The sequence below is a fragment of the Rhopilema esculentum genome, chromosome 19, assembly GCF_057945365.1.
Source record: "Rhopilema esculentum isolate cy_ngs chromosome 19, ASM5794536v1, whole genome shotgun sequence".
Classification (NCBI taxonomy): domain Eukaryota; kingdom Metazoa; phylum Cnidaria; class Scyphozoa; order Rhizostomeae; family Rhizostomatidae; genus Rhopilema; species Rhopilema esculentum.
In genome coordinates, this window is record NC_142833.1 from 6,165,729 (window position 1) to 6,189,978 (window position 24,250).

At 35.5% G+C, this 24,250-nt stretch overlaps 3 protein-coding genes across 8 annotated transcripts in view; 1 reads left to right on the forward strand and 2 right to left on the reverse strand.

Moving 5' to 3' along the window:
- LOC135688544 (centrosomal protein of 104 kDa) overlaps positions 1–20,129 on the reverse strand; it is a 54,455-nt gene extending 34,326 nt beyond the window's left edge. Inside the window, exons 1-16 of one of the 2 annotated variants that reach the window (XM_065205444.2) lie at positions 19,905–20,129; positions 18,749–18,828; positions 17,894–17,931; positions 17,366–17,457; positions 16,900–16,981; positions 16,103–16,142; positions 15,257–15,355; positions 13,504–13,578; positions 11,778–11,912; positions 11,071–11,131; positions 9,379–9,434; positions 8,995–9,078; positions 7,130–7,201; positions 2,502–2,580; positions 1,647–1,861; positions 412–452 (exon numbers count right to left, since the gene is read on the reverse strand). In XM_065205444.2, the coding sequence (XP_065061516.2) occupies positions 412–452; positions 1,647–1,861; positions 2,502–2,580; positions 7,130–7,201; positions 8,995–9,078; positions 9,379–9,434; positions 11,071–11,131; positions 11,778–11,912; positions 13,504–13,578; positions 15,257–15,355; positions 16,103–16,142; positions 16,900–16,981; positions 17,366–17,457; positions 17,894–17,931; positions 18,749–18,823 (1,244 nt within the window). In that variant the 5' untranslated portion in view covers positions 18,824–18,828; positions 19,905–20,129. Of the gene's footprint in view, positions 1–411; positions 453–1,646; positions 1,862–2,501; positions 2,581–7,129; positions 7,202–8,994; positions 9,079–9,378; positions 9,435–11,070; positions 11,132–11,777; positions 11,916–13,503; positions 13,579–15,256; positions 15,356–16,102; positions 16,143–16,899; positions 16,982–17,365; positions 17,458–17,893; positions 17,932–18,748; positions 18,829–19,904 lie in introns of both variants that reach the window. The other variant, XM_065205443.2, reaches the window with a different exon arrangement.
- On the forward strand, positions 2,392–7,291 carry LOC135688547 (trace amine-associated receptor 8c-like). Its single transcript, XM_065205446.2, has one exon. The coding sequence runs from the start codon at positions 4,194–4,196 to the stop codon at positions 5,175–5,177; it is 984 nt and encodes a 327-aa protein (XP_065061518.2). The 5' UTR covers positions 2,392–4,193; the 3' UTR covers positions 5,178–7,291.
- A 1,249-nt stretch (positions 20,130–21,378) lies between the features above and the next one.
- LOC135688287 (uncharacterized) overlaps positions 21,379–24,250 on the reverse strand; it is a 54,092-nt gene continuing 51,220 nt past the window's right edge. For all 5 annotated transcript variants that reach the window (XM_065205068.2, XM_065205063.2, XM_065205065.2 and 2 more), the window contains one exon: positions 21,379–24,126. In XM_065205068.2, coding sequence (XP_065061140.2) covers positions 24,064–24,126 — 63 coding nt within the window. In that variant the 3' untranslated portion in view covers positions 21,379–24,063. The remainder of the gene's footprint in view (positions 24,127–24,250) is intronic.

The following is a 24,250-nucleotide window of genomic DNA, read 5'->3' on the forward strand; positions in this document are numbered from 1 at the left end:
AAACTTAATGTCTCTTGAAAGGCTTAAATTATAGAGTCCATGAGTAAAATATCTGTATTTGAATCATTTTATATTCCGGTTTTTATATCTTTCCATGAAGTAAAACTATATTCATATACAAATTAATATCAAGGAGAAATGCTGTACCTAACAGTGAATAAGCCAAGTTCAGCAAATGTAAATACTGCATTCGTAACAAATTTTCTTATAAACAAAACAATTCAAAGATTTGAAACGCAAAACAGCAACGTGGAAATCAAAATTTCTACGGATGTTAGCTGACTAGATTGAAACTTAGGGTATGCCAAAACAGTTCACAAGCTTGCAGTATAGCTTATACTTCAGATAAATATGACTGCAAGCCTTTTGCTATCTGCTTGAAAAAAGATGAAGAACATTGCGTTAAGATACCTTTTAAGAGCTGGTATTGGCCTGTCTTCCGGATCTTGAAGCTGAAATATAAACAACATTTAGTTGGATTAGAGAGCGAGAGAGAGAGAGAGAGAGAGAGAGAGAGAGAGAGAGAGAGAGAGAGAGAGAGAGAGAGAGAGAGAGAGAGAGAGAGAGAGAGAGAGAGAGAGAGAGAGAGAGAGAGAGAGAGAGAGAGAGAGAGAGAGAGAGAGAGAGAGAGAGAGAGAGAGAGAGAGAAAGAGAGAGAGAGAGACGATCTTGAACGCTTTTGTAACAAGAATTATTCCAAAATTGCTTTGCTGGTAAGATTGAAGGCAATGTACATAAGACAAGAATTCCGATAAAATTGTCATTTCATCAAAAAAAATAAACCACATCATCTTTCTCAAGGGTTCACTTTCAAAATATCGATTTGATACGAAAACAACCAAAAATAACTTTAATAGAAAACAATTGCTTAAATGCTGCCAGTTTAAAAATAGTGTTCGCGATTTGGAAAATGGAAAACCTCCTGCCTTTGCATCAGTTGCATCAAAAAACAGTATATAAGAATATTTAAGCTTCCATATGGCCTATTTGGTTCTGTTTTTGAACTTTTTAATCATATGCGTTTATGTTCCATCTTTCTTTCATTGACTTTCAATCCTTGACCGCCATATACATAGTAATTAATTCTAGGTAGGTTAGAGAAGCTGTTCTTCTTATTATAAAATGGGGTCTACAGCAGCAGATAGGGTAATATCGCAAATCAAAGCAGCGAAACACCATTTATTCTAACGCAAATCAAAGTAAAACTGGGAAACTCCTTGAGACTACACAACGTTGATTGAACTTCAGAATTTTTGAAATTTTTTGTGGCAACTAACAAGTGTACAGTCGATGCGCCCGGTATCAATTATCTTAGATAAATGACTTGCAGATTTGAAAATAAAAATCAGGACTTCCTCTTTTTAAATAACATTGACACATCAAACATTTATACAGATATAAAAGGCGGGGCCGGGTAGCAGTGAATGAGTGATGTCCGATTATTCAGAATATATTTTGCAAAATATAATTATACACAACAAATTATTAGCTACACGACAAAAACTGAAACGAGGAGACAGTCAAGGAATACCCTTCCTACAAGATAGAAAGCTTGCAACCTTTAGGCAAAAAGTACCATTCAAAGCAAATACCCTATTTCCCTTTTGAAAGCCATCTTTGCATCAAAAAACGATGCAGTTACTTACCTGAGGTGATGATTGCAATCTCACTTTATCCGGTGTCCTTGGCAGCCTCGAAACAGGGGTCGACTCGCGCTCAACCGTGGTCATTTGGAGAATGTGTCCAGAGGCAGGTGAAACAATGGGCGGCAAAACAGGGGACTCAGATTTAGTTACTGTATGTGGCTTTGAATCACTTTGGACAGAAGGAAACGTCGTTTGTAGCCTCGCTTCATTTAGAACTACAAAAACGAATAAATTGAAAGCTAGGATCAAGATGTTTGAGTAAACTAAGACATGATAATTATCAAAAAAGCAAAAGGAATTAAGCAGGTTATTCATTTAGCATTATAGCGACTCAATGTAATTTTACTTTCAAATATCACCCATCGTGTAGTATAAAATAGTAAAAATAAGTTTGCTTCAAGCCACAGCAAAAGAAATAAAAATATTATATATTCAACAGGAAATATCATTGTTTTTATTTGCATGCTAAAAACACCTGTCGATATTAAAGTTTTTGGATGCAGCGATACGTCATCGTTATATTAGGCGATGGAGCTTGCCTTACGATTCAGCTTCAATCCTTGCCAAAACCTCTTGAAGAAAACCGCACACAACCCTCGCCCCCTAAACAATGTTGATTAGCAAACTTTTAGTCTTTCTTGACCACAAGAAAAATTAGCACATTAAAAAGAATGTTTATAAAGCGTAAATTATTCGACATTGTTTCAGAGGATGGAGAAATGCGGAAAAATCAAGGGAACATTTTCAAGTTTTTTGGTAAGGATAATTGCTATTTCAACATGGCCTAGCAAATCCGATTTGTGATTAAGAAAATGACTTCGTACAACAAAGTTAAACAGTAAGAAGCCTGTTTACCTGCCGTATGTTGCTGTTGTTTGGAGTGAATCTGAGATGTTATGAATACTGATGGGGGCTGTTGTCGTTTTGATTCAACCTTCAATAAAAAGGAACAGCCATGCTGAACGTAAACCTTTACTATAAACTAGCAATACAGAACCTTACTAGTTTCGAAATACAAGCACATAATTGCACAAAAAGTACAAGAAGGTAATTTTTGAGAGCAATTTTGAAATTTGCAAAAGAAACGATAGTCGTATTAACATCCCAAATCTTATAAGGTAGCGCAATGCCGCAAGCGAAAAATGTAAGTTAGGAAAAAACCAATCGCCAATTTGGACCACATTTTAATCCAAAAATTCGGTCCAAAAGATTTTATCTGTTGAAGGGTTCTTTGCTGAAATAGCAGTTGAAAAAACAAAAGATTGACGTTCTCCTGTGTAGGTTTTAAAAGCGTTAATTCATGAATCGGAGGATCCAAGCAAAAATAATGAAGGTATCTTGAAAATTTCGCGAGGGTTACACCCGGTATACCACTAAGCCAAGATGAGATTATTCTTCAACATTTAACTCTCAGATGCTTAAAAATCTGCCTATTTTTGGAGAAAAATTTCGATCAAAGCAAAAAAGGCCTAGTCAATCAGGGATCAAATATTTATCAGTATGGGAAATGGTAGGCTTGGAACATTGAAAGACATAAGTTTTCTAACTGCACCGGTTAAAGAGAAGAAAGGAAAGGGGGTGCTAGAGACGTATTTCGATGATTAAAATCCTCTCACACAGTCAACAATTAATATATAGTGGGCAAAAACATCATAATGTAGAAGCAACTGGTGAGTAATTGAATTGTCGTTGAATGGAAGAGAAAAATCTGCTACCGACATCATTCTTATAAATCCTTCAGAAACAGTAACTCCTGACAGATGGTTAAAAGCAGCAAACATCAAGATTTTCCTGAATCCTTCAAAACAATCAAACAGATGGCAAAAAGGAAGAATCATTTAGCGAGTGCAGGTTGAATGTTCGTTTTCCTGCTGAGTCTAAGCATATAAGCACGAACCAAAAAAAAGGTTCATAAAAAGTGTCACGTTTGTCCAAGTTGAATGTCGATCGTGGTTACTGCGATGAGTCTGGAAATAGAGCAAAATAAGAAGGTTTAACAAAAACAGGCTTGTGAGAAGACTGCTGAGATGGTCATGAAAATGGTAAGAGCTTTTTGCGATGCTGCTACCCTCTAGCAACACCTGCAAAAATTGTGTCGTTCGACTAAAAACAAACAAACAAAACTTGAACGAAGGAATGTAGCAATTACGCCAGCCGTGGCAATTACTATGTGAACGATTAATCAAGCAGCTGAGAACTTATATAAGTAAGTAGAAAATCTTCATCGACAAAACTTTGGCATCAGTGATGTGTTTGTGACAGAAACAAATACACAAACACAAGAGACACACATCATTTTATACTCCATCAATAAAAAGTTGCTTGAGATGGCAAAAAAATAAATTGTGTTTAACATCTAAGTTACTCTATTGATTAATTAATCTATTGATTGCAACTTGAGTGCCAAAAATACGTTATCTTGGCTGCCAAGTAAATCACTCTGGACATGTAAGGAGATTTTATTAAACTACAATTATTTTATCAAGAGGTCACGCAAGGAAGGAAGGTTTAGCAATCTGAAGAGCAAATTGCAGGAGAACAAGGACAATGTCAGGAAACTCGAGCGAGATGGTTTTCAAGATGCATCTAGAGTGTTCAGAAATCGAGAGCATATATAAAGATCCGATGTGGAGTATTCAGACCAATGCGATTATCGTCGGCGTGTTAAGTAGCTTTCTCGCTATAACAGCAACGGCAGGAAATTTGATAATCCTTATCATGTTTATACGAACTCCATCACTACATAACCCTTCTAATACTCTCATTGGAAGCCTTTGCTTGTGTGATTTGTTGATAGGAAGCATTTTTCAGCCAATTTTTATAATCAAGTACTTCTTGGAAGCCGCTGATGTATACGTTTGTACATTGACGAACATCACCGAATATTCCTTTTCGACTTCCAGTAGCATAGCACTGTTAACAATCACATTAATAAGTATAGATCGCTATATCGCAGTATGTTGGCCATTTATCTACCAAGTTCGAGCTGAAAGTGTTAAATATCTGAAGATATTGGCTGTTATATGGGTGGTAATTTTCGTATTTTTCTTACTGGGTTACCAAGGAGTAATCAAATTGGATTACATTTTCATGACAGCAGCAATTTTCTGTGTTCTGAGCATAGTTCTAACGATAGCATGTTACATAGCCATTTATTGTGCGGTCCTGTATCAAAGAAGAGGAGTTGCAGCAGAGATACCGGCACCCCTTGAAGGGGATGAGCCAGTCAGTGCAGTGCCAAAACAAAAAGAAGAACGATCCAAGTCACTAACGATTGGACTGATCGTGATCGCTCTATTTGTGTGCTTTCTGCCACACTGGTTGGCCTCTGTAACTCTTACACAGCTGGGTATCAACCCACAAATCAGATACCTGTATCAAATGTGGTGCTCTTTGATTGCCTTTGCTAATTCAACATTGAACCCGATTATATACATATATAGAAACAAGACGTTGAAAGAAAGTACCAAGGAGGTTCTTAGAAAAGGCTTGCTAAGAAGGCGCAATTTAGTTACCAATCTACAGCAGTAATGAAGTAAGGGTACTTGAGGTTCTTGGAAGAGCAAACGCGGAAGAAAATAAAGGAAAAAATAAGATATAAAATAATGAAATGTAAATAGAGCTAAAAATTAGAGAAATATTGAAGCACTGACAGACATAAAACAGGAAAGAAAGAGCCTATAACAAAATATTTGGCCAATGTAGCCGAATCGGAATATGTCAGTAATCAGGTTCAAATCTTGGTTGTCTGACTATGGTAAATTTATAGCTCTAGGTTGCATTGCAAAAGCCTATATACTACCAAAACATAAGCGAGGGAAGATTTGTATATGAAAATGTTTCACAACTAACTAGGTCACGTTAACATTAACGTACGCTGTAAGTTAACTCTGCAATTGACGGCAGAATATAAATAATTGAATATGCATGTAAATAATATGCTTTAAGATATATTGCGATTGTAGTAGAAATGCAGGGAGGAAAAGCATCTTCCTTACGTCAAACGGAAATTGTATTCTACGATCAACACAAAATTGCAGGCACCGCAGAACGATAAGAAAAGTGAGGGGTCTAAAAAGTGGGGGGGGGGCTAAAACCAAATAAAAACAGGCCTGACTGATGGTTCATTTCTTAACACTTTGCATTTTTGGCAAAGCCCCCCAGCTCCCCTTCTCCGCGGTGCCTGTATTGGTAGTACGTGTAATTTGGTTTTCTCAAGTGTAACTCTCCGTGAGGAATCGAAGGCTCTTGGCTGAACGTTACGGAACTTTGATAAGGGCTGATAAGTTTTGGTGTGGAATGTTGATAAGGGCTTTAGAAAACCTTGACCAAACCAACTAAGCCTTCGATTGAGACGCATCACACTGTAAATGATGACACGGCTAATGTTTAGCTTGTTTGGCAGGCCAATTAGACTTGTTTGATTTATAAAGGTTCAATAGAATATCAAACTTTTCCATTGCTATGGGTTAGTTTGAGCGCTGCTCGGTGAAGTGGTGTATCGAAAAAAATTTGGCTATGTCAAGGAACAGCAATACCAGATTGAATAAATGCGATGAAGAGTTTGGCATATGACCAATCATTGGCTGGGGTTGGGGGGGGGTTGAGGGTCTGTACTACATATGCATGCTAAACTTCATGTATGTAGATATTATTCTGTATTCAGGGTGATAAACTAAGCCAGAAAATAGGGAATTGAGACTGTGACGTCATAAAACACCCGCAAAAGACATGAGATCGTTATGAGGAAAAATCATAGATATAAGGAATAAATCTTTACCAATTGTTATTGTACTTTTTTGCAATGTGACTGGCTTTCGGGAGGGGGGTGTGTACATTAACATGTTTGAAGGTACGGGGACCTTCCATTATTTAGGGGTACCTTTTTTCTAAAAAGTGCGGAATTATCGGTATCAGTTTTTGAAATTTGTGCGGAACTATGGGTACCATTTGAAGAAACATGCAGAATTATGGGTGTAGTTTTCATCATGTTTGCGGAATTATGAGTCACATTCTTTCAGACATTTGCGGAATTATGGGTCCAAAATTTTAACCAAAATGGCACGTCCCCGTCCAAAATTAGGCATAGTTTACCCCCGCGGGCTGGCTTCTTCTGGCTTTTTTAACTTATACGCCGGCTTTCCTTCGATTTGAAACTAGGGGCCTTGGACAATAGCAGCGCCAAGGGGGACAACTGGCGAAACACGTCCTCGGATCAATATATTAAGTGGGTAATATTTTGGCGACGTACTTTTTGTGACGTAATCCTATGATTTTCAAACTGCCTTTGCGTAACGAAAAGTTAGTCGTGGGCATTTCCTTAAATTGGCCTTCCTTGTTGGTAAAAGGATGTTTCTGGCGGTAAAAGGAGGTAGCCCAGAAACTCTGCTTTGTCCCCAGAGCCTAGCTGCTGGCGCCCCCACTTATTTGGGGTTGCAATTAGGTGACAGGAGGATCTTTGTATGTGTTCAGTAAGAGCCTACCTGTTTTATTTCCAACAAATCAGGAAGATCCAGTTGCTTGTAAACGTGCAGACGATATTCATCAGCTTGTAACTGGAATAGAAATAATAATCGTTAGATTGACGTATTAATAAACATATTATTCAATAAAGGCAACAAAAGCCTACTGCATTTGATACTAAAATTCAGAGTACCCTTTTATTTCAGCAGAGGACAGGCGTAGAATAACAACGATGAACCATTATTTGCTTTTGCTGCTGTTCTTGTTATTGTTTTGTTGTTTCTAAAAAGTCGTATAGCCACGTTTAAAGGCAGTCTGTCCCCTCCTTGATTGGCTAATTCTAACTTGAAAGCCTTGCCTTGATTGGCTAATTCTAACTTGAAAGCCTTGCCTTGATTGGCTAATTCTAACTTGAAAGCCTTGCCTTGATTGGCTAATTCTAACTTGAAAGCCTTGCCTTGATTGGCTAATTCTAATAATAATGGGGACATAATGCCTTTAAACTATGTCGTGTTTCCAGTCGCGTGCAACAGACTCGCAAGGTGTGCCACGTCACTTCTCTTGCATCAGCTATGCCACGTAAATTATAGGCATTGGACAAATAAAGAATTACTTTTTGCGTTTACCCTTATTTAGAAATCATATTCCGTTATTTAGAACATTAAACCCTGCCCACTTACATTAAACCCTGCTTAAATATTCCTATATACGTATGTAGTTTATTTGGTGGTTTTTAAGTCGTCGTCACAGTAGTTGCAGATGTAAAAAGTCGTAAAGTGTAGCCGTTGAGCCGAAGCGGTGTGCATTTAAAAAAAAACAAATTGTGTTATTGACGTCGTTTCTGCGAACAAAGGTCCGTAAGTCTACAGTGATCATTCCTTATATTGTTTTTGATACAACTCACGCAACCCTCTAAGCCAGGAATCGGTGGTTTAACACAGGGGCAACTCTGGGTACCTCTAAGCAATTGCCAGGAATTTTTTAATTATCATAATTATTTTACGGTAAGTCTAATTTATAACAAAGCTTGGCTAGTTAAAGGAAAGGAGGACCACCGGAATGGCGGCCGCCTTTAGAAAACTGAACGGTTCTTTGAATTTCAAATGACGCTAAATGCATCTGAAGCATCGCATGTAAAATAATCAACCAAATGTATAACGATACCGTGGAAATAGGACGTCTCTATGAACGATACGCGCTTGTTTCTAGGACAAGGATAATGTATAACGATACCGATAGGACTAGGACTAGGATAATGTATAACGATACCGTGGAAATAGGACGTCTCTATGAACGATACGCGCTTGTTTCTAGGACAAGGAATGGGGAATCGAGGAATGGAATCGAGGAAAAGTAGAGAGTCGGGGAATATAGGGAAATCTAGGAATAAAGGAAAATCGGGTAATATCGGGAATAGGAGAATTTTGGGGAAGTGGGGATTATAAGTGAACAAAGGGGAATCGGGGAATATGGGGAATCGGAGAATCGGGGAATAGTGGGAAATCGGGGAATATACAGAAATATAAAGGAATCGGAAAATAAAGGGGAATATAGAGGAATAGGGGAATAAAGGGTGATAAAGGGGAATAAAGGGGAATAAAGGGGAATATAGGGGAATATAGGGGAATATAGGGGAATATAGGGGAACCGATAAGCCAATTGGCTAGTTTTAAACTTTTTCAAAAGGTCTTCGCGTAAATATTCCATTACTTTTGCCCTGTTTTAGTAAAAGCCATGGTATGCTGACTTCAGAAAACATAGCAGTAACAATGCCAACGAAGCTAAAGAAGAACATTAGAAACAAAACAAATGACACATCCATATCCCAAAAAGGACTCTAAGGCTGAGCCCGTGAAAGCAAAGACAAAACAATACAAATGCATACTTTCTTTGCTTTTGCCATATCATAATCTTCTATTTCAATAGCTCGCCTCTTCTCAACCTCAAACCGTCCGAGTTTCTCACCAACCTACGAAAAAGAAGCAAAATTCATCTTTCGCTAGATGATCACCTTACCATAATGATTGAACAGCGATAATGATTTCACTCTTTCAAATAGCGTACGAGATTTCCGCGAAAACAAAAGAATTTCTAGGAAGTTTCAGACGAAACAATAGGATTTTCAAGAAAAGTGTACGAGATTCATCCTACTGAAATTTACCATGTCAGTAAACCTTTAGTAAAACTAACACAAACTAACAATTTTCCCTGAATCAGTAATTGTTTGAAAAAAAACATACTAAAAACCATTTCAGCAAACTGTATTTACCTTTTGTAAATCTGCCATTGCCTGCTTCAGTTTTTTGGCATAGTCGAATCTTTCCTCTGCACAAAAAAAACACAATTAATTTTTATCATGCTACAACTGTACACGCAAGTTTTTCAATCTGTTTATACGGAAAAATATCTTAAATGATAAGGGAATGATAATCATTGTTTTACCGATCTGTCATAAAATTCTCGACGCTGAATAGGTAGAGCTGTACACGCTTCTGTGTTTAGGAAAGGACGGTTCTAAAGGCCGATTTCCATTTGACATTCTTTGTGCGCGCGGGCGTAGCGCCCAAATCTGAGCATGCGTAGTTAAGTGATGCTGTCAAGTGGCCGAGCGCACAAAAACTATCAACTATCAACTTTCTGGCGCTCGCAGCAGACGCAAAATCGAGACCACTTGATTTCAACTACGCATGCTCAGATTTAGGCGCTACGCCCGCGCGTACAAAAAATGTCAAATGGAAGTTGGCCTTAAGTTACAATTCCGAGTTTCACACTAAACGCGATCATCAGGCAGTTGTGTTAAAGGAGAAATGATACGGGAGATGGCTTTTTACTCATGGTTTTTAAAAAGACAAAATATAGGGCGATATGGTCCTCTAATTTGCAACTGTAAATGAGTATCAAATTGTTTGACATCAATGCATCAACACAAACACTTGGGTGTCTATTTGTTAGAATATTTAAAATGGCAATGTTGTTTGCAAAACCATAACTAAAAATAATAACTTTTAGTGGTATAGAATTAAATCAGCTGGGTATATACTTCTTAGCTTAGAGTTTTCGGAGAGTATCTGACGCAAAGCTTTAGTATGTTTCACAAGGTCTACTTTCTAAAGCCATTAGGCCTAAGCCTCGCCTGTTCCGAAATCTATAGATAAACTATTATGAGGAGAACCTAAACAAATTACATGTTCACTATGAATTTCATTCTTTCACTTAAAGCTCTAGAGATATCGTTGATGAAAACCAAGTCCCTTTATTGATACCAGCTTATCGTAGATTTTAGTCCAAACACCTTTGTCCTGTTGGCACTCTTCAAGTTTCTCTGCTCTAGGTTCTGAGTCCACATAAAAAACTTTGGCCAAAGACAAAACCGTTAAAAGGAAGTCTATAATTAAGTGTATATGTTTGCGCCCTTCCGTGAATAGCAGCTTATGAGCTAATTCCGGATAAAACGGAGTACCAAACATGGTGAATAGAGCCACATTGAAAGCCATCTTGATTCGCAAAAGCCTGCTATGAAGCATTGGAATTGAAGAGCTATCGCACTAGTCAAAACTTTCAAAAGTACAACTCATTATTTCGTATTTTCAGTCGTAGCAGATAATACATCTGTTTATGAAGTGTTACGGCCTTCATAACATGGATAAAAGACGCTAGAAAAATCAGTTATAGTTAAAAACGACATTGGCCTGTTTTCGGACATCGCATTACAATGAAATATTTTCTTTAAAAACATGCCTACAATAGAGATTTTGTAAATACCTATTACTGTTCTAAAAAATTGAATTTTGAAGAGAACGCACATTTCAAGAATAAACAAAATGCACATATTCATTGTTGTATTAGAGTCGAAAGTACACTGCCAAAGTTGACAAAAATTTCAAACTACAATTGGCCAAGGAAACAAATAACCGTTTTGAAAACAGACTAGGGTTTGTGCACGTGCAGCGAGCAAACCTACCTAGTACAGCATCCTGCTTTTTAGCTTCAAGTCGTCGAATTAACTGGGCGGTCTCTGAATCCTGAGATAAAAAAAGAAAGAAATTTAAGCCAATCAAACAACCCTCAGGTGTCACCTGATTCACAAATGACTAATTTATGCATAATTTATATTAAACATGCAAAGGTATGGTAATGATGCTTTGTGTTGACTTGAAGGTTTATACTCAACTAAATGGTAAGCGTAAATAAAAAACATGAATTCTGTTTTCATGAAGATTAACTAATAAGAATTCTGACTAGATTTCTCGAAAATTAAGTCTACTGATTACAAGAATCAATTTCACTTTTACGACTAGGAATCTCAAAAGATTTCTTAATTTCTTACTAACTTCTCAAGAAATTACCAAACAACAACATCTAGGGTCATTATAATTTGGGCAATAAAATGTTACGCTCCCGATGTTAAGGCCAATTTCCATTTGACATTTTTGTCCGTGCGGGTGTAGCGCCCAAATCTGAGCATGCGTAGTTAAAATCAAGTGGTCTCGATTTTGCGTCCGCTGTGAGCGCCAGAAAGTTAATAGGGTCTCAACATTTTTGTACGCTCGGCCACTTGACAGCAGCACGTAGCTACGCATGCACAGATTTGGGCGCTATGCCCGCGCGCACAAAAAATGTCAAATGGCAATCGACCTTTACGCTCAACGAATTATTAATGAAAATAACCTGGTAAATATCAAACGCCAAGTCATCTAGAGGTGAGATATAATCAGGTCGACTTCTTCGTACAATATCTTTGCGTAGCTCTGATGTGTCACCACCAGACATAAATTTTTCAACCAAATCTTCAGCTGCTGTTGACTGCTAAAAACGAGAATTCACAATTTACTGTTTCAAATAATTTCAAAACCACCCAGCACAAATTCTAAATTTATAAGTTTTTTCAAGGTTCTGGAACATTAATGCAAGAAATAAAATTACAAGAATGCTTTAGTGAATAAAAAACATAAAATATTTGCAACTGTAATTAGTAATTTGCAACTTTGCAACTGTAATTAGTAATTTGCAACTTTGCAACTGTAATTAGTAATTTGCAACTTTGCAACTGTAATTAGTAATTTGCAGGACAAATCCAATGATCCAATGATCTATCAAACCAACAGACCAATAATTAATTCATAAAAATAAATGATATTCCAAATTTTGTTGTCAACTTTGACTTATATGTGCACGATGTGCATCAGCACAGAACAATTGATACATATATATATTATATAGTCTGTCTGATATGATTACTGCGCAAGCACGAAACTCGGAGTAAAAGAAAACAAGTCTAACTTTTAGCCTATCTTCTGCTATAAAAGTAAATACTATATTTATAAATGTTTCGAAAACTTAACACAACAGACTCATATACCTTATATCTTTCAAAAATTGAATGATGCCAAAAAGAAATTGTTCTGTTTGAAAGTGGCTTTCCGATTTCATAAGCATGTAAGACATAAGCATACAGGGGAAAGTTGAATAAAACAAAATGGAGACATAATCTCCAAAAAGGTATTTTATAATTGGCGGGAAAATCCTCTAAGGTTTAGTTGAAGTGGTGAATTAAGAAAGCATTCCGTTATTGCTAACTTAAGCAGGACACAAACTAGCAGACTGATGAGACACATCGTCACCAAATTGCAATCAGATACTGCAAATCCTCGAATCAGCCCCCTTGGGGCTTATAAATTTTTCATATTTTTGGATGGGGGGTTATTCGTGGAGGCTTATACGAAGGGGGGGCTTATAAAATTATAGTAAACATCAAAAAGACATTATCAAAAGACGTTGTATATTTAGTAGGAATTTCTTCATTAACATTTAATTAATTACTACCAAAGCATCAATTTTTGTGGTAATTCTATAAAACACCAAAAGCAATCAACAAACCGAGGGGGCTTATTCGAGGGGGGGGGGGATTATTGACAATTTTTTTAGTTCTAGGGTGGGGCTTATTCGATGGGGGGGCTTTTTCAATGGAGGAGAGGGCCAATTCGCGGATTTATGGTATAGAGAATATATTTGTAAAAGCTTATTATAAATATGTCCGGTTTTAACATTGGATAAAGGAGTTTTGAAAGAGAAGCATAATAATGAAACATTGAAGAAACAACCAGGTATTCTTCGTGCAGAGTTTAACTTCGAACCAAAAACAATGACTTTGCTGACTTTTGTTGAAAGTATAAATATTTGACCACCAGGAAATAATTTATCACTAATATTTGTAGCCGGTTAAAATTTAGTAACGGAATAATCTTAATTTCAACCTTTGTTCTCTTTGAGAAATGAAAATAGATTTACAACATTACCACTGTTAGTTCCTTATGCTAGGGAAAAGCATTAGGGGCCTAAAGCAATACCAAGAAAATTTATACGATACTTTTCAATCGTGGAAAATGATCCTCACCAGGTTCATTTTTTTGGTCTCAGAGTACATCTCGTCGATAGGGTCTCCAATTAAATTGACGGCTATAACGTTAATCTGGCAAAAAGCAAGCGAATAGTGTTAGAAATACAATAAAAGCAGCGTAGACGAAGAGTAGATCTTAAACATTTATTAAAGGACAGTTGAATGAGAATGTTGGCCAAAAACAATAGTTTGTTTGTTTTGAAATAGCTTTCTCATTTTCAATTCAATGAGCGTGAATGCTGTGAGTAAGAATACCGAATGCGGAATAGGGATGAAAAAACAAGTAAATCAAACGACATCCAGGTTACTGGCTGCTGTAGGGAAGTGTCCACTGTTGGGAGGTGCCTACTGTAGGGAGGTGTCCGTTGTAGGGAGGTGTCCAATGTAGAGAGATGTCTGCTGTAGAGAGGTGTCGACTGTAGGGAGGTGTAATAATAATGATAATAATAATAATAATAAACTTCTTATTTACATTTGGTGTGAATTAATAATAGCTCGTACTCTTAAGAAAAGTGAGCTAATAAAAAGTGTTTGCTTTTGGGTGGTGCCTGCTGTAGAGAGAATTTAGCTGTAGGGAGATGTATTCTGTAGAGAAGTGTCCACTGTTGGGGATGTCTGCTATAGGGAGATGCCTGCCATTAGGGGGGGGGTGACATCTGTAGAAAAAGGGCCCGATGCTGTAGGGAGATGCTGCTATCAGGAGGTATCCGCTGTAGGGGAGTGTTCTTTGTCGGGTTGTTACCTTTTTTACAGCAGGGGCAAATTGTTTGACCTTGGTTTGGAGGTGTCTGTTAATGACTGGATGGGACTTGTGTATGGTTTTTTGTTAAGTTAACTATTATGGGCAAAAGGCAGAGAATAAACGGTACCAAACTGGACTCCAGTTACTGTCCGTTGGAAAAAGTCTGACTTGTCAGTCTATTGTCTAGAGGTTACTAACGAAAGACTGTGGCTATGAGAAAGACATGAACGATATAAATGATGTCCGTTATTGGAAATGCTGGGAGGTCTGTGAAACAGAGGTTTTAGGTTTTGGTTTATAGTGTATTGTTTTGTCTGTCGATTCTAGAAGATTCTAGAAGAAATGTTGATGCAGTAACTGTGCTAAAGAAACTTTTAAGGTTGGGTTTAAAATCGTTTTTAGAGACACCCTTATCGCTCTTGAAGTTACATGTCTCTTCAAATTGCTGCATCCTAAATGTTCTTATGGCCGCGTAGCCTGTTTCATGGGTTTCAATGCCTTTAGTCGAGGCTAAACTCCTATTACTGCGTCCTGGATAACAGCCAAACATTATGGAAGACAAAAATAATTTGGACACTGAAGGGTTAATTTAGCTTAGACTGCTGGTGTTCGAAGTTTTTATAAGTATGTGGTCATGGTCTAAAGAAATAAGTCTCATTGGTGAGTAAATTGATGTCTAAACAAATTAAATCTACAGGCAGTTGGCTTTTGATGAAAACGGGCACGTTAAAGTGGAATAAATTGTGGTTAAATTCACTGTCATCTGGTGAAATCCTATCGGAGGATCAAAGCAAAATTTTCCAAGTAATCATTATTTACCTCGAAATTACTTAACAGCTAATAATGAATAATCAATTTTAATAAATATTATATTAATTGCAATAAAGACAGAACATTCAATCTTAAAAAACAGATAAAAACCCGGTAAATGAAATTTTTGCATAGTCGTATTAAAGAACATTTCCAGAGAAATCAGTATTAATATAAAATAGATAAATAAATAAAAACCTGATTATAAAGATTATGCTTGTTAACGTGATTCTTGTGGACAAGAAATTTCACGAACTGACACTCTATATTCAAGCTGACGGACTTTAACTCGCGCGTCTACAAAACAAGACATATCATCATGATTTACGAAATAACTTGCGAACAGAAAAACGAGCAATGCGAACAGAAAAAGGAGCAAATAAACAAAAGAGGAAACTAAGGAATTAAATTTGATCGGTCAAGCTAATAGTGCCATTTCTCATTTGTTCCAATTCCCCACACCTTCCTATCATTCTGCAATCATTTTGCATTCATGCTGCATTCATTCATTCCTGCATTCATATTAAAACCTATGCAAATAAAGCTTCTTGTTAGGATCTGGTTTTGTGTAAGCTACAGATTGCGTAAGCATAAAATTTGGTTTTGCTTAAGCTACAGATTTTGTTTGATCTATGCTTTTTTAATAAGAACAAAATTGCTGGAATTTTTTTAAAAGTAAAAAAAGTGTCTAACATTAAACAGAGTATAAAGCATCGGATAATTTCAAAAAGGTAAGCGGAAATTAATTTTTGACACCAATCTTCCGCTCATGTTACTTTTGATCAACACTTGAATACAAATATCTGCTTACTGTTGGTCAACCCTCAAAGGACTATCAGAATAATAGCAACCTTATATACTATGTTCCCACTTTCTAGTTTTCCAGTACAAGAGGCTTATTTGGTATCCAAAGTGAAGGCTAGGCCACTTAGGCTACTGGTGTAAAAAACGATTTAATTTTTTCTGATTATAATTCATTTGCAAAGAAATGTGAGAAAACTATATCGCAAATTTTTTCGAAATTAGCATTCTATGAAAAATTACCTTAAAGTTTGACTGTTCATTACTTGAAAGAGAAACATATCTAAAAAATGAAGAAATTAAAAGCATAGATCACTATACAACTTGAACACAATAAAAAAACCCAGTCAGACGAAAAATCACACCATAGTTGGTGTATAGGAACAATACAGGAATTAAATTTACAGTCCTGCTCCAAATCTCATTGTTCAAATTACTCCAAATCTCATTGTGCCATTTTCAAGCCCAGATTAGGATTCACCACCATAAGTTTAGCCTTGGTACAGTTCTCGTACTGTTTTTCCTTCCATTAGAGATATAATGATGATATACAATTTGAAAAGTTATTACGCATTGGACAGCAAAAACTGTTCAGGAGAAACTTTCCATCCTTAGTCGCCAAAATTGGTCAAAATTTCCTTTCCTTTAATGTTGTCAGTTAATGTCACTAGCATCTTTAAAACTTATACAAAGACTAAAATTTTGTCTTTCATCCTAATCCAAAGACACAAATTTGCTTCAAAGAAATTTGTTTCCTTATTGAACTGGTGTATTTGACCAATGGCTGCAGCCTATATATTTGCAAAATTCTATATATTTGAGTATCTAAATATTTGCAAAAAACTGGAAAGAAACTGTGAACTTCAAAATATTGTGAATCATCATAGATCAAAGTGAAAACTAATCTTATAATCTTGATTGCCAAAAAAACATCTTTGCCAAAAATAAACACACTTTGGATTGATGAAATCCAGTTTTCAGCATGTATGGAGATATGTTACAATAATTTGGCAAATTTGGATTTCACTATTAATTCTTACCCAAGTCTGGTAAATTTACAGTTTATCAGTGATGGCGCCTGTTGATTTGATGCAAGACCAGCAAATATCTCCACTTTTGAGGCTGAAAGAAGAAATTTAACAACAATGTTTCAACACTATATTTTTTATGTAATACTCTATTTTAAAAAGAATTCAAGCACCCTCACAATAGAAAATATTTTATCACCTTAAATAAATTTATCATGACTTAAGAATTACATTGAAAAACCAACCAGAGTAAATATACCAAGACATGTGTAATTTAGCATTAAACTGCAATTTTCCCTAATTTTCACTCTACTTTGAGTAACAAAAATCAGCATTGTTTTGAACAGTACTGTGGATAATTGGTTACAGACTGGGTCTGCCTTCATATCACAATCTCTGAAATATCTTGTTTTCAAATGCTGCATTAACAAATAACACTTGCTCCAATGAGGCTTTATATCTAAGATAAATGTCTTACCAATAAGATACTGATGTGACAAAATTTGTAGCTTGCGAAGATTTGCTGGTTCTTTGAGTTTCAATACAACTTCTTGTGGGTAGACACAAAATCTTGAAAAAGACATAAAAATGTAGACTAACAGTGTAAAAAAACTTTATCAATAATCATGAGCTTGATTTAAGATGATGTTTTCAATGCTGAAGAAAAAAGAGCAAAACAAAAAGGAAACTAAAAAGAGGTGAAGACTGTGAATTAAAAAGAAAATGAAAAAATAACAAATAATGTATAATTTGTCTGGTTATCTTAAACTTAGATTGTTGTTAATCTAGAAAGGAGGGTCCACAAACAATAATCGATGTAGCAATAACAGTTGTTTCATCTGACTATTTAATACAAAATGTACACACATAAGCTTGAGTACAACATTTGCTTATAGCATAAATGACCAGACATGTCTGTGCCACATCTTTTATAAGAGTTATACATACATGATTTTGGCTGAATCAACATAAAATGTACTTTAAAAATAATAATATCTAAACAAACTTTTGAGATTGCCATCCTTTGGTAACAGGGCTATGAAGCTACAAACAAATAGAGAAAAAACAGAATAGTTTTTTCCGATAATTTTATTACATAGAGAAAATCATGTTTTTCTTAGTATTTCTATCAATTGGTAAATATAGAAATTAAAGCACTACTGATATCAATAATAGATCAGGACTTAGTAAAAAGATGATTTATTCATTTGTCTCCAATCGAAAAAAAACCCATTTTCTCATTTGAAAAGAACAACATCAGTAGCATTGAAAAGATACTTAAAGTTAATCTTAGCACTAAATAACTGAGTTAGTCAAGAATGATAGATCTGTTATTGGACCATCTACATATTAAAACATGCTTTCATTATAATAAAAAAGATGTGCCCTTTAATCCACTTTTCTAATGAGTTTTAGCTATTCAAGCAGGTAGTACCACCCACTGTTTAGAAACCTTGCACTGAAATCAATATCTCGTGTAGCAAACATGGATTTAGCACTTAAGAGTTGAGGTAGCCTTAAGTCACCTCATATAAAACTTTTAAACTATTTGCAATTATTGAATTTCAAACAGGGTGCTCTCACCTCAATTACCTTAGTAGTGAGAGAGCCCCTACTCAGAAAATTCTCTGCACAAAATTTCCTTTTTATCATAATTATAAAATTTAGTTATAGTTCTGTCCCTCTTGTATTGGATATATCTGTCTAGTTTGTAATTTTTTGAATTGTATGTAGTGTATTTTGAATTTTGAACTGAAACTCAAACTATGGTACTATGAGGAGAGTTTGTGTGCAGAAAAACATTAATATGTTTCTCATTTCAAATAACAGAACAACAATAAACAGGAAACTATTCACTCACTTCAAGCTCTTTTGGGCCATACCCTGGTTCATGTCCTGAAACATGTACTACTTGAAACTGGAGCTTTCTAGGCATTCTCCCTGGGAAAATTACAAAATATATTATTCAAACACTGATAGGTATAAGGCACATGAAACAAAGAATTCATAAAACTCTTAACAATTCACATAGTAATCCTTGCTACTGTAGGCTTTTGATCACAAAGTCATTATTTCTTCTGATATCATAAAGTACATAAACATGTGTAAAATCATTTGAAACACCTTCCAAGCACAATGCTTTGGTGTGTTAAAATGAATTAGACCTTGTTACTTTAAAATTTTCATAAATAAAGATGTTAGAAAATGCAAGATTTTTGCCATGGCAAAACTAAACTTATTTAGATAAAATTGCTAAACTCTTATGCCATGATAACTACATGTTGACTTACTTTGTTATTTACAAATTATTAAACTATAATGAAAGAGCAAAGGAATTCTTGATTGAAATAATTTTACAGGTATAGCAGGAAAAACCTTTCAAGTTCTCCAAACTTTGATTGGATACTGATAAATAAGAAAAAATGACCAAGATGATCAAATTATTTTTGTATTGAAAGCAAATATTTGCAGTTATCTAATAAATTTTACTATGGTGTATCAATCTTAAGATTAAAGGAATATTTTTGATTTGGAGGGCGAGGGATCGGGGGTTCCTTGTGATTATTGTTGGATTGTCTGGCGGTATTGCTTGTCTTAAACTTCCCACTCAGAGGGAGAGGGGTAGATCATATCACTATAGCTTTTATTTATTTCTTCTTTTCTTCTTTTTGTTATATGCAATAACCTTCAGCTTGTTGAAGTTTACACTATTTGATAGACGTAGACTAGCTGTTTAAATATTTAAAATTTGTATTGACACGCAGAAACAATATGCCACCTGAAATTTCACTATACGTATATTTACTCTCGCAACTGACAGATTTACAACTCAATTACAAGTAAATTAAAAACATTAACTGCAAGATAAAACTATTTAACCAGAAAAAATAACAAATAATCTTGTTGATAGTTTAGAGGGCCTAACCAATAACATTGCAAAAATCAACAAGATCAGAAACAGTGCTTACAAAGCACACTCATTGGGCCCATTTAAGGAAACTGCAAAGTTAACTTACCCGTGATGATCTTCGAGTGTTTTTATTTATTAGTTTGTCTCCCCATTGAGAATTTTAAGTGACTCTGGCGGCAAGAAATTCCTGGCTTAATCTCATTCGTATCTGTGTTGCTTTCGAAATTCTGCATCCTGCGGTATACACAACAACAACCAAACATAGCAACCTCGTCTTTGTTCCCGCCTTAATTCCCTTGATCATATGTCTTGTCCTCCACAGCTACTTGCTATTGTGTGTACCTCTGTGTATACCACACATAAGGCATTGGTATACCCACTATGTGCATGTAAACCAATTTCCGTCTAAGAAACCTGATGTAAATAAACGGATAAACGCCCTTGACCATATTTATTCCAAACTTTCAATCCTTTTAGCCGGCGTTTATTTAAGATCCCTATTTATTTGGAGCCCAGCATTAATAAAAAACAGTGTAAGAAATCACATTTTAGTGACGGTTACATTTTTTCATCTTTAAAAGATCACTTGATGATTACCATCACGTCATTTCCAAATATTAAGCAACAATTCTTAATTATTTGCTATACCGCAATGTGACTTACAATAGTCATTTGAAATGAAATCTTTGAAAAATATTCGAACAAAGCAATACGAAATCGCTGACGTTAAAAACTATTCAAATCGAGATTACTTCTCCAAAAAATCTTTTAGTGTAGCTGCTTAATACGCGGAATCTTTTGATTGCCAAGTGAATGCCTACTTTCAAAATAAACTGCACGAATTTTTCTAAAATATTGAAACGGTGTGGTTTCTTAATTCATTCTTTCTATTTCGCACGAGAGTATATCTTAACAACTGTTACATCCAAAGACCACTGGCAAGACATTTTCCAGTCCCCTTTAGATGTATCTTAACTGTGGACCACCGCATTACTGCAGCACAAAAATGGCCTGTAATATGGCTTGGTCAGTTTTAGGGAAATTCCCATCTGTTTATCTGGGCCTAATTCAGGAACGAGCCTATTGCTACGTCAGCAATGGCACCCATTTTAACACATCCCTGCTATGGACCCACAGAAGGTTGTCCCTCTCCATAAAGAAATCTCTCAAACGATTCTAAAGTGCTTTGCGATCTCTAAGATTCGCTTAAATGTTATGTGAAGACCAACAAAGCGATGTTTGGTATTCACTGGTTGACTGAGAATAAAGTACGAAACAGGCGTGTCACTTTTCTTCGAGTGTTATATTGTTTGAACGTTTTTTCACCCTTGGTCATTTAACGACGTTCAAAACATCGAGGGGTGTCGCAAACAGCTGCGGTATAAGGTGGTTTTCTAAGTTTTTCAAAAGCAGAGGCAACATATTAATAAAGAAATGATAAAAAATGTTAGTAAGGCCTGGTAAGAAAGACATTACCATCCTAAAACAACGAAATCATTCTAAAAGACGAATTTTTAAGCCGGCCATTGCATCTTCATTGAATGATAAAGATGGAAGAAATCACAGAAAAAAGACAACAATTATTAATGAGAATGAAAATATAATGCTTCGTCGGTATTATAAATTCTTTGTATAAATACATTAATCGATATGAAAATTAAATGACTGCAGAAATTCTGGTTCTATACGACAATGAATTTTCAAATGATATAGTCATTCTGAGACTTGTTCCTGTTCTAGATGCTCGCAAAAATAAAACCAGACTCAAAACTCATGGCTGTCATCGAAATTGCTTGAATTTTACTGATTCATATAAAATTTAAACGCAGAAAGTGGTTTACATGACTACTTGTAAGCTCGTTCTAATTCCATTAATTCTCTGAATGTCAAATAAATCTCTTAATTTCAAGATTCTGCTATACCACATACTGAATATTAATTTGTGGTTACAAAAAAACGATCGTGTTCTACATCAACGAATATAAAAACACTATCGCAGCCTTTCTCAATGCAAAATAACACGGAATCAATTAATACAAGAAAAGGTAAGGGAAGAAAAGCATGATTTCAATATGTTTATAACTGAGGACTATAACCGGTGGAGGTAAAAAATTTTGGTCTGTTTATCAAAGAATTAGACTCAAGTGTTACAATCCTTGCCAAAAGTCTTGGTACACTAAGCTAAAATATCGCATTACTTTAGTAGCACCCCCTCTCCCCCTTGAAACAATGTTGAATAACAACAGTTTCAAAGCTTGATATTCATCCAATCTTACTTTATCAGCTATGGTAAGTAATAGGCTTTTCAACCAACATTCTTTTGGGGGAGGGGGGGGATATTTCTGTATTTTACAGCTAGAAACCTTTATTGATAGCAGGGTGTTCCAAGGACTTTTGCCAAGTATTGTACGAACTGAATTACGAGGACAGGTTTGTAAAGTAATGAAGCATGCAACCTGGTTTAATAAACAAACTAAGGTGGTCCTAGTTAACGATTTGTGAAAAATAAAATTCAAAAGATTGGAGCTTTCGAAAATTCAATTCAGTTTCCGTCTATATTTTAATGAAAAACTGGCTAGATTCACCGAAAACTGGGACTATTTCTTTCCTAGTTCAATAAAGTTGAAAATATTATAAATAAAAACGCAAGTTAAAATTTCTGGTATCAATAAATGAGGGGATATCTAAAAGAATAACAAGCAAACACAGATTGAGCTGGGTTTGTAGGCACATAGCATATCCTTACGTTAAACAATGAGCAGGCAAGCAAGCGAAGGTCTTAAAAATCTAAGGTCGAGATGAGACAAGTTTTTGCATATGATTAGTGTAAGTTTACATGAAGTAATTTATTACTTTCTACAAGACAAATTTGCTTTTGCATGACAAACAGTTTCCAACAATAGTGACTGGAAAGTTATAAAACTATATCAAAAAATTATTCAATTCAGAAAAATGACTTTTTGCCAATTCATGCCTAACCTGGTCAGAAACAGGCATCTAACGAAACGAACAGCTGTTTCAAATTTCTAACACTGGACACTACCCAACATTACCCCCAAAGGGAAACTCCTACTTTTTCAAGAATCCAACTTTCTCGTTTCTTATTTCCAAGTTCTATACACTTATTTTGGGTCAACGATTATTATTCATTCATGGCTGTCGCTAGCTATTCTGCTCAAGAGAGGTGCTCAGGTGCAATTTGTCGATAAGGTGGTTAAATCATTCTTTTTATACCGACAATTCTGAAATTTTTGGATGAAGCATTCCTGCATTAAAAAAACTTTGTTTTTAAAACAAATCTTTTTCCAAGATCACACTCCTTCCCCTGCACCGCCATAGCGACAGCCCTGGTTATTTTTCCTGCATTTGGGAGAGAAAGGAGCTAAAATATCTTAAACAATAATAACTTCAATTCAATATCTTTTTGGGACAAAAATTAGTTTTAGGTACGCATGATAGCCTTGGGGTTTGGGGCTCAAAATTTCCAACTGCACTTAAAGATTTGCAGATTTTCCAACTGCAGCTCAAAATTTGCAGGCTACACTTAAAGACGATTCTTGGTCAACATGCAAAAAATCAAGATGTCTGTTAAATTAGGCCCTTTATGTTTCTCAGCCTAAGAAAAGTTCTTAATGTAAGACGCTTGATAAAGAATGGGAACCTGTAAGTTCTTATATTCTTAAGTTCTTATATTCTTAAGTTCTTCTTTGCGAAAACTGCTACCATGATATAAATGCCGGCTAATGACAAGGTCTGACAGGCAATCGGCGAAAATACTTTTAACTGTCGGTCATTACCCTGACCTATTTAAGCATGCATATCAATATATCTATTTTTATGTTTGTGTAATATTTTCTTACTGCAATAATCGTACTAATTTGATGTACAAAAGCATTTACAAACATACAAAATTTAAATCCTGATAAATATGAACGATATACAGTAATTTACAACGAGGAAACCTCAAGATCCAATTTTAGATTCTTCGGACAAACATCAATCCAGATTTGAATAATGTCAGCCTCCGAGCACAACAGCCTCGACTTGGTACAAAAAGTCGATATAGATACTAAACCAGTTATAACTGTACAGTCGATTCCAACGTCAGTCTTGAAGAGATTTCTTTGCCAGTGCATCCGATACCCAATGTTATAGTTCATCCGGCTGTACATGGACCATAAACCGTAGCAATCTACACATTTTAATAGACTGGCTCGTTGTCAACCTTTTTATAGAATTTTTAAGAAACTTAAGAAACATTCGCCTTAGACGTCAACATAATCTGTTAGACGTCTAGCCGTTATTTCCACAGCGAATTGTTCGAATTCCTAGAAAATAAACACGGAAATGTAAATCAAGGAAGTAAAGAAGCTTAGATAAATTAAAAGGTCATCAGTAATTTTAAAAACCTTTTGGGTTGGTAGCTATTCCTAAAGCAGTGAGCTCTTGACA